This window comes from Capricornis sumatraensis, chromosome 13 (assembly GCF_032405125.1).
Source record: "Capricornis sumatraensis isolate serow.1 chromosome 13, serow.2, whole genome shotgun sequence".
NCBI classification, from domain to species: domain Eukaryota; kingdom Metazoa; phylum Chordata; class Mammalia; order Artiodactyla; family Bovidae; genus Capricornis; species Capricornis sumatraensis.
Window position 1 is genome coordinate 964,437 of NC_091081.1, and position 13,078 is coordinate 977,514.

General features: G+C 38.2%; 1 protein-coding gene and 1 non-coding gene across 7 annotated transcripts in view; one reads left to right on the forward strand and one right to left on the reverse strand.

Annotated features, from left to right (window-relative positions):
• Nucleotides 1–13,078, reverse strand: part of SLC17A5 (solute carrier family 17 member 5) — a 76,255-nt gene that overhangs the window by 38,911 nt on the left and 24,266 nt on the right. For 4 of the 6 annotated variants that reach the window (XM_068985003.1, XM_068985001.1, XM_068984998.1 and 1 more), the window contains 2 exons: nucleotides 11,785–11,871; nucleotides 10,773–10,891 (listed from right to left, as the gene is read on the reverse strand). In XM_068985003.1, the coding sequence (XP_068841104.1) occupies nucleotides 10,773–10,891; nucleotides 11,785–11,871 (206 nt within the window). The remainder of the gene's footprint in view (nucleotides 1–10,772; nucleotides 10,892–11,784; nucleotides 11,872–13,078) is intronic. The other 2 variants (XM_068985000.1, XM_068985002.1) reach the window with 2 other exon arrangements.
• LOC138090018 (U6 spliceosomal RNA) lies at nucleotides 916–1,020 on the forward strand. Its single transcript, XR_011145844.1, has one exon. It is a non-coding gene; the product is annotated as a U6 spliceosomal RNA (small nuclear RNA).

The following is a 13,078-nucleotide window of genomic DNA, read 5'->3' on the forward strand; positions in this document are numbered from 1 at the left end:
TCCCAGTGCCTAAAGAGTAAAGTTTAAGCTCCTCAGTAGGACATACAGGATTCTCCATGATGAGGCTTCTTCTGCCACTCTCTGCCTTTGCCTTTTACCTACATCAATACTTGATTCCTGGCAAGTGTCACTCTCTCTCCTCAGAATCTGCTTATACCACATCCTTGCCCGGGGATACCCACACATCTCTCCCTTTCCCAATGTGCCTAGTTAACGCCAACTTTTCTTTCAAGATTGCTCAGATGAAGCTTTTACCAGTAAGATAGAAACAAGCAGTGTCTGATTGCTCTCATCTGAGATGGTCTGTTTCTAACAGTTGGGCCACAGCACGCTCCCACTGACTATGATCCCTGGTCTGGGAAGATTCCGTACGCTGCGGAGCAACTAAGCACATGTGCCACAACAACTGAGCCGGCACTCTAGAGCCCATGCTCTGCAACAAGAGAAGCCACTGCAATGAGAAGCTCATGCACTGCAATGAACAGTAGTCCCTGCTTGCCACAACTAGAGAAAGCCCACAGCCATGAAGGCCCGACACAGTCAAAAACAAATAAAATCTTAAAAAAAATGATGGAATGAGACAGAGAGACAACACCTTGATCACCTCTGAGCACAGATGCAAACAAGAATGTATGAACCACACAAAAGAGCAAAACTCTCTCCTGGCTAATGTGACTGCTGCTTCTCTGCTAGTAATAGCCTCAGCCCCACTTAGATAAAAATTAAGATCCTCAGCCACAGAACCACTACTGCCTTCTTACAGCACCAATTCTGGAGCAAAACAGTGGCTCTAAACCTTCCTCACAGTAACGCAAGTCTAAACTGTAATGAGCTGCCTTCAGCTCTCTCACTGAGATGCCCTTTAGTTCCTCATGCTGTGGTTTCTTCTTCTTTGCACAAAGCAAGAAATCCCATGCTCACTTTGGCAGGACATACATTAAAAGTGGGTCAATACAGAGAAGATTAGCATGGGCCCTATGCAAGGATGACATGCAAATTCATGTAATGCTCCATATTAAAAAAGAAAGAAAAAAAGAAAGAAATCCCTTTGTTCAACTACAGGTATGTTGCTGACAGTCCTTGGCAGGAGAGTATCACCACCAGGCTGGCTGAGGACTCCTGCCTTCTCTGTACCAAAGATGTACTATGTAAGCTGTAGACAGCAGTGTTGGCCTGAAGTTCTGTCCGTTCACATCTGTCTCCCTCTGGATATCATAGGTCCCACAGGAACCATGTCATTTCTTCTCTCTGATTATCAATTTTTTTTTTTCCCCTCAGTACCTTACAAACAGGGGCTTCCTTACTGGCTCAGATGGTAAAGAATCTGCCTGCAAAGCAGGAGACCTGGGTTTGAACCCTGGGTCAGGAAGATCCCCTAGAGTAGGGGCTGGCTGCCCACTCCAGTATTTTTGCCTGGAGAATCATAATGACAGAGGAGCCTGGCAGGCTACAGTCCAGGGGTCGACTGAGTGACTAAGCACACGCACACACCTGACAAAGAACCTAGGACATAGTAAGCTCTCAAAAAATGTTTAAGGAATGAATGAAGTACAGCAGATCCCAAACATTTATTGGATCCAGGATTAAAAGCGGAGCTTCATGTAACAAAGTATTTTATGACATTTTCAACTACAATGTCATCTGGTTTAAGAAGTTCTAGGAAACCTAATTCTCTTAATTCCTCTTGCTTCTGAACATTTCAATTTCTGAAGCATATGGAAAAACAGATTAACCGTAGGCTTGGATAATGGACAGATTTAGGCACCTTTGAAATTCTCTTAAAAAAAAAATCTAAATAAACTAAAAAGTTTCATAAGTCAGTGAGGATAATGGTAAAAATGAAATTTTAGAAGAAGCAAGTTATTAATAATCAATGCTGAGAAAACATACCAAGTTTTTTTAAAAACTGGAAGCATAATTGACTTACAATATTATATTAGCTCCTCGTGTACAAAAGAACAATTCAAAATTCAATACAAACCTATTACACAATGTTGACTTATGTTCCCCAAGCTGTACAGTAAGTACATCCTTGTTACTTATTTATTTTATACCCAGTACTTTGTACTTCTTAATCCCCTTCAACTACCTTGCCTGGCCCCCACTCCCCCTTCTCCCTCTCTAACCACTAGTTGGTTCTCTGTATCCATGAGCCTGTTTCTGTTTAATATTTGTTCACTTGTTTTATTTTTCAGATTCCACATATAAATGAAAAGACACAGTATTTGTCTTTTTCAATCTGACTTATTTCACTAAAGCAAAATACCGTCCAGATCCATCCATGTTGTTGCAAATGGCAAAATTTCATTCTTTTTTATGACCAAGTAATATTCTACTGTATATATAAATACATTACATTTTATGTGGCAAGATCCATCTACAGTGCATTAACTATTTTAACCTGTTTCCTCAGTGGGGGGGAAATGGGTATTCATTTAATTAATATCTGAGAGCACAGGGAGATCTCAAAGTAACTTTATTACATCGGTGGTACCTTCTAAATTTCTGCCAGCTTTTGGTGAAGACCAAGGGATGCCATATTTCTTAAAATTCAGCAGCTTACAGAGACCTTTGTAGTGAATTATAAAACTTAAAAAGAAACGTGAAAGAGTAAATGTTTAATTATTACCTGGTTTGCTATATACGGAGAAAGCAATGGCACCCCACCCCAGTACTCTTGCCTTGAAAATCCCATGGACAGAGGAGCCTGGTAGGCTGCAGTCCGTGGGGTTGCTAGGAGTTGGACACGACCGAGCAACTTCACTTCCCCTTTTCACTTTCATGCATTAGAGAAGGAAATGGCAATCCACTCCAGTGTTCTTGCCTGGAGAATCCAAGGGACGGAAGAGCCTGGTGGGCTGCTGTCTCTGGGGTCGCACAGAGTCAGACACAACTGAAGCGACTTAGCAGCAGTAGCAGTTGCTATATATAAAAATTGAACCCTGTGATATACAGGGTGGGCCCAGTGAGCTGAGACGAGTGCACACAAGTCCCGCGATGCCGAGAGTGAGCCCGGGGAGCCCAGACAAGCACACACAAGTCCTGCGATGCTGAGAGTGAGGCCGGGGAGCCCAGACAAGCACACACAAGTCCTGCGATGCTGAGAGTGAGGCCGGGGAGCCCAGACAAGCGCACACAAGCCCTGTGAAGCAGAGGCCGGGCACCGGGAGCCAAGGCAAGTGCACACAAGCCCCGCGATGCAGAGGCCGGACCTGGGGAGCTGAGACAAGCACACACAAGCCCTGTGATGCAGAGGCTGGGACTATGAAGCTGAGACAAGTGTACATGAGCCCACAACACAGGGGGTGAGTTCCGGGGGCTGAGGGAAGCCCACAGAAGTCTCCATGACACAGAGGGCACAGTCGGGGAGCCAAGGAAAAATCCACACAAACCCCTACCCAGCAAGCTTCGGCTAGCAGTGCAGGGCGGGACAGGGGAACAGAGATCCCGGGGACAGTTGGGGGCTGGCGACAGTGGAGATATGCTGGGAGGGCCACTTTGAAGCAGCTGTGGAAATAGATGTGTTTAACACTGCCAGGGCCAGAAGGGCTGCCCAAACACATACTGGACCCATAGAGACTACTGGACACTGCACCACCCCTCAGAGAGATGAGGTCCAGCTCCATCAGCCAGGGCACAGGCACAAGCTCCCCCAGCCAGGAAAACATCTCAGGAGCTAACCCGACCCCACCCACGGGGCAGACCACAACCAAGAAGAAGTACGACCTTGAGAACCTTTTGGTTTTTTCGTTTTTTCTTATAAATCACCCTGCTTACTCCCCCTATATAGTCTCACCTTCACATTATCCTTTTGCAGTGCTGTGGAATTTTCCTTTTTGTTTTTCTTGTTAAAAAACATAATTCATTTTTAAGATTTTTTTTCTTTTTCACCCTTTTTTTGAATGAGTTTTTAAATTTTGTTTTTGACATATTCAACTGCTTTGCCTATCATTCTATACTGGCTATAGCTATTCCTGACTATACAGAGATCTTTTCCAAATACATCTATTTATCTTTGCTTTTCTATTTTTTCTTTTCTCTCTTTTTTACCCTCTTTTCCATCCCCTCTTTTTCTCTTTTCCTTCCCTTCTCCTCTTTTTTCCCTTTTTCTATTCTCCTTTTTTTTTCTTTCACTCTTTCTTTTCTCACCAAGTAAGTTAAATTGTTGAGCTCTCTTTGCTATATTCCCCAGTTGGCACTCTGCTTGTGCTCAGTTTTCCAGATTGAGCATTCGCTAGCTCTGCTTTTTAATTAATTGATATCACTTTTGGTTTTCCTTGTTCACCAAGTCAATCTCCTGTACTCTTTTCTTTAGAATACTGTATATGTGCAAGTGTGTGTTTACGTCCCATTATTTCTGTAATTACCTGCTTGATCTCCTCCCACTAGAACACAGACACAAGTCACCCCTAACAAGAAGTCAACACAAACCACCCGTCCAATCTTGCCCTCTAAGGGCAAAAACCAAAAGGAATAAGGATTACAACCCTAAGGCCTGAGAAAAGGATACATCAAGTGGGGCAAGTTAGGAAAAAAAAAAAAAAGATGACAAGACAGAGAAATACAGCACAAATGAAAGAACAAAGTAGAAACTCACAAGACCAAATAAATGAAGAGGAAATAAGCAATTTACCTGAAAGAGAATTCAGAATAATGATAGTAAAGATGCTCCAAAGACTTGAAAATAGAATGGAGAAAAATGCAAGAAACATTTAACATAGTTAATACAATCACCAAGGACACAGAAGAAATAAAGAATAAGCAAACAGAGATGAGTAACACAATTACAGAAATTAAAAATACTCTAGAAGGAACCAAGAGCAGAAAAACTGAGGCAGAGGAAGAGATAAGTAAGCTGGAATATAGAATGGTGGAAATAACTGCTGAAGAGCAGAATAAAGGGAAAAGAATAAAGAGAATTGAGGATAACCTCAGAGATCTTTAGGACAATATTAAATGCACCAACATTTGAGTTACAGAGGTTTCAAAGGAAGAAAAAAAAGGGCACCGAGAAAATTTTTGAAGAAATTATAATTGAAAACTTCCCCAACATGGGAAAGGAAACAGTCAATCAAGTCCAAGAAGTGCAGAGAGTCCCTCACAGGATAAAGCCAAGGAGAAACAAATCAAGACACATATTAATCAAGCTAACAGAGATTAAACACAATGAAAGAATATTAAAAGCAGCAAGGGAAAAGGAACAAGTAACATACAAGGGAAAACCTATATGATTAACAGCGGATCTTTCAGCGGAAACTCTGCAGGCCAGAAGGGAATGGCAGGATATATTTAAAGTATTGAAAGAAAAATCTACAACCAAATTACCATAACTGGCAAAGATCTCATTCTAAATTGATGGAGAAATCAAAAGCTTTACAGACAAGCAGAAGTTAAGAGAATTTAGCATCACCAAACCAGGTTTGCAATAAATACTAAAGGGACTTATACAGCCAGTAAACACAAGAGAAATGAAAGACCTGCAAAAACAAATCCAAAACAATCAAGAAAATGCCAGTAGGAATATATGTATTGTGGATTAAATGCACCTCCCAAAAGATACAGACTGATAGAATGGATACAAAAACAAGACACACATATATGCTACCTACAAGAGACCCACTTCAGACCTAGAGGCACATACAGACTGAAAGTAAAAGGATAGAAAATGATATTCCATGTGAATGGAAACCAAAAGAAATCTGGAGTGGCAATCCTTATTTCAGGCAACATAGATATTAAAATAAAGAATATTATAAGAGACAAAGAAGGACACTACATAATGATCAAAGGATCAATCCAGAAAGAAGACATAACAATTGTAAATATTTATGTACTCAACACAGGAGCACCACAATACATAAGGCAAACACTAACAGGCATAAGAGGGGAAATAGACAGTAACACAATAATAGTAGGGGACTTTAACACCCCAGTTACAGCAATGGACAGATCATCAAAACAGAGAATCAATACGGAAACACAAACCTTAAATGAAACATTAGACCAAATGGACCTAATTTATATCTTCAGGACTTTCCATCCAAATGCAGAAGAATATACTTTCTTCTCAAGTGCACATGGAACATTCTTCAATAGACCACATCTTGGGTCACAAATCAAACCTCAGCAAATTTAAGAAAGTTGAAATCGTATCAAGAATCTTCTCTGACCACAACTCTATGAGACTAGATATTAGCTACAGGGGAAAATTGCGAAAAACACAAACTCATGGAGATTAAATAATACATTACTAAATAATGAAGATGTTACTGAAGAAATAAGTAGGGAAATCAAATGATTCCTAGAAACAAATGACAACAAAAACACGATGACCCCAAACCTATGGGATTCAGCAAAAGCAGTTCTAAGAGGGAAGTTTATAGCAATATAGTCCTACCTCAAGAAACAAGAAAAGCATTGAATGGACAGCCTAATTCTACATCTAATGCAGCTGGAAAAAGAAGAACAAAAAAAGTCAATAGAAGGAAATAAATCATAAAGATCAGAGCAGAAATAAATGAAAAAGAAATGAAGGAAACAACAGCAAAGATGAATAAAACTAAAAGCTGGTTCTTTGAGAAGATAAACAAAATTGACAACCACTAGCCAGACTCATCAAGAAATAGAGAAAAATCAAGTCAACAAAATTAGAAATGAAAAAGGAAAGGTTACAACAGATAACACAGAAATACAAAGGACCATAAGAGAATATTATAAGCAACTACAGGCTAATAAAATGGAAAACCTAGAGGAAATAGATTCTTAGGAAAGTTCAACAGGAAGAAACAGAAGTTATAAACAAGCAAAGTACAAACACTGAAATCGAAATGGTGATGAAAAATCTCCCCAAAAACAAAAGCCCAGGGCCAGATGGCTTCACAGAATTCTATCAAACATTTAGAGAAGAGCTAATGCTTACTTTTCTGAAACTCTTCCAAAAAATTGCAGAGGAAGGAACACTTCCAAACTCATTCTATGAGGCCACAATCACTCTGATACCAAAACTAGGTAAAGACAACACAAAAAAGGAAAACTACAGGCCAGTATCACTGATCAACATAGATGCAAAAATCCTCAACAAAATTCTAGCAAACAGAATTCAACAACACATTAAAAAGCTCAAACACCATGACCAAGTTGGGTTTATCCCAGGAATGCAAAGATTCTTCAATTTACACAAATCAATCAGTGTGATACACCATATTAACAAGTTGAAGGATAAAAACCATATGATCATCTAAATGGATGCAGGAAAAGCCTTTGACAAAATTGAACACCCATTTATGATAAGAGCACTTCACAAAATGGGCATAGAATGAACCTACCACAACATAGTAAAGGCCAAATATGATTAAGCCCACAGCAAACACTGTTCTCAATTGAACAGTGAAAAACTAAAAGCATTCCCTCTAAGTTCAGGAACAAGACAACGGTGTCCACTCTCACCACTGTGAGAAGAAAAAGAAATAAAAGGAATCCAGATTGGAAAATAAGTAAAACTCTCACTGTTTGCAGATGACATGATACTACACATATAAAATCCAAAATAAACTATCAGAAAATCACTAGAGCTAATTAGCAAATTCAGCAAAGTTGCAGGAAACCAGGTCGATACACAGAAATCACTTGCATTCCTATATACTACCAATGAAAAATCAGAAAGAGCAATTAAGGAATCAATCCCATTCACCACTACAACAAAAAAAATGCAATATCTAGGAATAAACCTACTTAAGGAGACAAAAGATGTGTATATGGAAAATTACAAGACACTGATGAAAGAAATAAAAGGTGACATAAACAGATGGAGAGATATTCCATGTTCCTGGGTAGGAAGAATCAACATTGTGAAAATGACTATACTACCTAATGCAATCTACAGATTCAATGTGATCCCTTTCAAATTACCAATGGCATTTTTCATAGAACTAGAACAAAAAATTTCACAATTCATATGGAAACACAAAAGACTCTGAACAGCCAAAGCAGTCTTGAGAAAGAATGGAGCTGGAGGAATTAAGCTTCCTGACTTCAGACTATACTACAAAGCTACAGTCATCAAGACAGAATGATACTGGAACAAAAGCAGAAATACAGACCCATGGAACAAAATAGAGCACCCAGAGATAAACCCACGCACCTATGGGTACCTTATTTTTGACAAAGGACGCAGAATATACAATGGGGTAAAGATAGCCTCTTTAATAAGTGGTGCTGGGAAAACTGGAGAGCTATGTGCAAAAACAGAAATTAGAACACTTCCTAACACCATAGATACACAAAGATAAAATCAAAATGGATTAAAGACATAAATGTAAGACCAGAAACTATAAAACTCTTAGAGGTAAATATAGGCAGAACACTAGATGACATAAATCTAAGCAAGATCTTCTATGACCCAGCTCTTGCTGCTGCTGCTGCTAAGTCGCTTCAGTCATGTTAGACTCTGTGTGACCCCATAGACGGCAGCCCACCAGGCTCCCCCATCTGTGGGATTCTCCAGGCAAGAACACTAGAGTGGGTTGCCATTTCCTTCTCCAATGCAGGAAAGTGAAAAGTGAAGGTGAAGTCGCCCTGTTGTGTCCGACGCTTAGCGACCCCATGGACTGCAGCCTACCAGGCTCCTTCATCCATGGGATTTTCCAGGCAAGAGTACTGGAGTGGGGTGCCATTGCCTTCTCCATGACCCACCTCTTACAGTAATGGAAATAAAAACAAAAATAAACAAGTGGAACCTAATTAAACTTAAAAGCTTTTGCACAGCAAAGGAAACTACAAACAAAGTTAAAAGACAACCCTCAGAATTGGAGAAAAGAATAGCAAAGGAAACAACTGACAAAGAATTAATTTCCAAAATATGCAAGTAGCTTAATACCAGAAAAACAAACAATCCAGTCAAAAACTGGGAAAAAGACCTAAACAGACATTTTTCCAAAGAAGACATACAGGCGGCTAACACATGAAAAGATGTTCAACATTGCTCATTATTAGAGAAATGCAAATCAAAACTACAATGAGATACCACCTCACACCAGTCAGAATGGCCATCATCAAAAAGTCTGTAATCAATGTAAATTGATTACAGCCACTATGGAAGATGGTACGGAGATTCCTTAAAAAACTAGGAATAATACCACCATATGACCTAGCAGTTCCACTACTAGGCATATACCCTGGGGAAACCAAAATTGAAACAGACACATGTACCCCAATGTTCATTGCAGCACTATTTACAATAGCTAGTACATGGAAGAAACCTAGATGTCCGTTGATAGACAAATGGATAAAGAAGCTGTGGTACCTACATACAATTGAATACTACTCAGCCATAAAAAGGAACACATTAGAGTCAGTTCCTAGATGAACCTAGAGCCTATTATACAGAGTAAAGAAAGGAAGGAAGAGAAATATAAATATCACATACTGATGCATATATATGGAATCTAAAAAGATGGTACTGATGAATTTATTTTCAGGACAGCAATGGAGAAACAGACATAGAGAACAGACCCATGGACACAAGGGGAGGCGAGGAGGGAGAAGGTGAGATGTATAGAGAGAAACATGGAAATTTACAACACCATATGTAAAATAGATAGCCAATGGGAATTTGCTATATGACTCAGGGAACTCAAACAGGGGCTCTGTGACAACCTAGAGAGGTGGGATGGGGTGGGAGATGGGAGGGAGGCTTGGGCGGGAGGCTTGGGCGGGAAGGGACATAGGTTGTACCTATGGCTGAATCTTGTTGATGTATGACAGAAAACCACAAAATACTGTAAAGCCATTATCCTTCAATTAAAAATTTTTTTTTAAAAAAGAAGAAAATAGATGACCAACAAGGACCTACTGTACAGCACAGGGAACTATATTCAATATCTTGCAGTAACCTACAATAAAATCTGAAAGAATATATATATAAAACTGAATCATTCTGCTCTACACCTGAAACATAACACTGTAAATCAACTATAACAACAACAACAAATCACTGACTCTTACGACTGTAAAACAGAACAGAATAAAAGAACAATCATACCAGCTTGGTGGGGGGTGGGGAACTGAAAATATCACTAATAATAACTTGATGGGGAATGAAAATTTTATATGAAATATTTTATGTTCTTTAAACCAAGAAAGTGACTATGAAGCCATTAATAACGCTAAAGAAAAGACTGTGTATTTTAATTTTTGCTAATGTTTTCAGGTTCTTCTTTTATTCCCACTAAAAGACAAATATTTTATCTCTAGGGCTTGAGAATTTACTGTATTAAATTATGACAGATTTGATTTCTGATTTGCTATTGTGCTCAATTAAGTGAAGCAAATCTTACTTTAGTGCATATAAATTTTTTATAAAGGTCTATTCTAGAGGAGCAAATTATATAGCATAGCAAATGTGCTGTCCTTGTTAAATCACACTCATTTAAAATACAAAAAAACACACTCATTTCCTAACAACAAACATTTAGAATGTAGCTGTCTTAAGATTCCTTTTGTAGATAACACATATTATTTTCTACTAAGAAGAAAGACAAAGAAAGTCTCTTGAAAATCATTACTCTAGAAGATTTAAAATGAAAAGATTTCATTTTCATTTCAAGTTTCATAGATTTAAACTAGAAAGAATTAAAATATCTTGGGCAAAACAGTACTTTGTATATTAATTTGCCTAGAGTGTGCACAACAGAAATATTCATTAAAAAGTTGGTATCTTAAACCTGAAAAAAAAAGTTTCTGAAATTATTTTTGAAATGTGCCAAAGTTCATACCTGATTTTTTAATGATGAAAGAATATACTCCTTTTCATAGGGGGTGATTGTCTTGTGAGTTTCTGGTGTATCACTAACTAAGCAGATCCATAAAATAAACCAGATGATTCCAACAATGCCTTAAAATAGAAAAATAATAGTTAAATGAAATCAGAATGCACCAATGCAGCAATTTACTTATGTCTTGAAAAAAAATTATGTAATTATAAACTTCACCACAATATGTGTAGCATTGTCACCACACAAATCTTTTTTTTGTTGTTGTTATGAGAACTTTTAAGATCTATTCTTTTGGCAACTTTCAAGTATGCACTACAATATCACTGAGCAATACATTACAAACCTAGTCTTATTTATTTTATAATGGGAATTTTGCACCTAAAGCGAACAACTTTTGACCACGTGACTGCCTAACAGGGTCTACCAGAAAAAAACTTTTAAAAAACTAAATGTCAAAAAAAAAACAAAAAAAAAAACTAAATGTCTATAATCTATTATTTCCACAGGTATCTGCTTTTGTTTATTTGTTTTGATTTCAAACATATTTCCCAAATAAATGTTTAGGTGAAATCTACTTTATTAAAAATGTGTATCACCCTGCTATTGAGATTGAGGAATGAAAGGCCCTGGGTCTAAACAAACAAACAAAAAAGATTAAAACTACCAAGTGAGAGTATCCTATTTTGCTTGAGAAGAAATATTTTCAAAATTTACATTTTTATAATAAGTGACATAGCAATTTTTGTAGTAAGTGTAGCATTTAAGTCCTGGATTCAACAGCACTTTCTATTGAACAAATATTCCAAAATTAACAGTAAGTTACAGCTTAGCCAGATCATTTTAACCACATGAACTTGAAAAACAGGTTATCAGTAAGTGTTTCAGGGCTTTGTGGTTTAGGAAATGGTTACTTCAGTGAGTTGGCATACACATATTTTAACCAATTATTAAACCTCTATTACATTTCAGACCTCTCACACCATAATTTAGGTTACATTTTGAATAAACTTACCAAAGAAATAGAAGACATAAGTCCAATTCATATAGTAGCAAATTACTCCAGAAAGAGGAAGAGAAACTACTGTCCCAAGTTGTGCTCCTAGAACAACAAAACTTTGTAAACTTTGGAGAAAAATGAACGAACAGGGGACAGGTTTACTGCTTAAGAAGGTGGATAATAGATTATGAGGAAAAGAGCGATCAGCTCCCATAGGTGGGGCTTCCCTGGTGGTCTAGGGGTTAAGAATTCACCTGCAGATAAAGGGGTCACTGGTTTGATCCTTGGCCCTAGAAGATTCCACATGATGCAGAGCAACTAAGCCCACGCGCCACAGCTACTGAGTACACAAGCTGCAACTGCTGAGGACCGTGGGCCTAGAACCCGTGCTCTGCAACAAGAGAAGCCACCACAGTGAGAAGCCTGTGCACTGCAGCCCCACTCACTGTAACCAGAGAACGCCCACGTGCAGCAGTGAAGCCTCAGTGCAGCAATAAATACATGAATTAAAAAGAAAATCTCATAGGAGCTGAGTTTGTCATTTAGTCACTAAGTTATGTCCGACTCTTCTGTGACCCCATGGACTGTAGCCCGCCATGTAGGCTCCTCTATCTACTAGATTTCCCAGGCAAGAATACTAAAGCAGGTTACCATTTCCTTCTCCAGAGGATCTTACCGACCCAGGGATAGAACTCCATTCCTACACTGGCAGGCAGGTTCCTTACCACTGAGCCTCCAGGGAAACCAGAGGAGTTGAGTTAGTCACATGTAAATATAAATAATCCATTCTCTTAAGGGATCATTTACCAGAAAACTCATCATATGTAAAATAGATACATTAATATATAGTTACATTAGTTACAATTATATAGCTATTGCTGAATTAGAAGGCATCAATCAACTGAAGACCTATTATAACATGAGCTAGTAAATGCCACATTACTAGTAAATGTGTTAGAAAGCCAAGTGTTTGGGGGAAAGGCTCAAAGATGATCTCTAAACATAACCTACTGCAGCACATCTGATGGAAAATGAACAAAGCTTTAAGTAATCTAATTTGCTCCAAATACATTACATACATTTGTATCAGATAAATAAGTACTAAAACTCATTTTAGTATTTAGTATTTAGTACAAACAGAAGACACCTTAGTAGGTATAGTGTAAGCTAAAATAATCAGACATTGTTTCTGGTCTCAAGTTTTAGTCTTATAGAGTAAGTAAATATAAACAAATAATTATTACATGTTAGAAAGTGTTGGGTATCACAGAGCAATATGAAAGTTCAAAGGTAGGACAGATAACCTCTG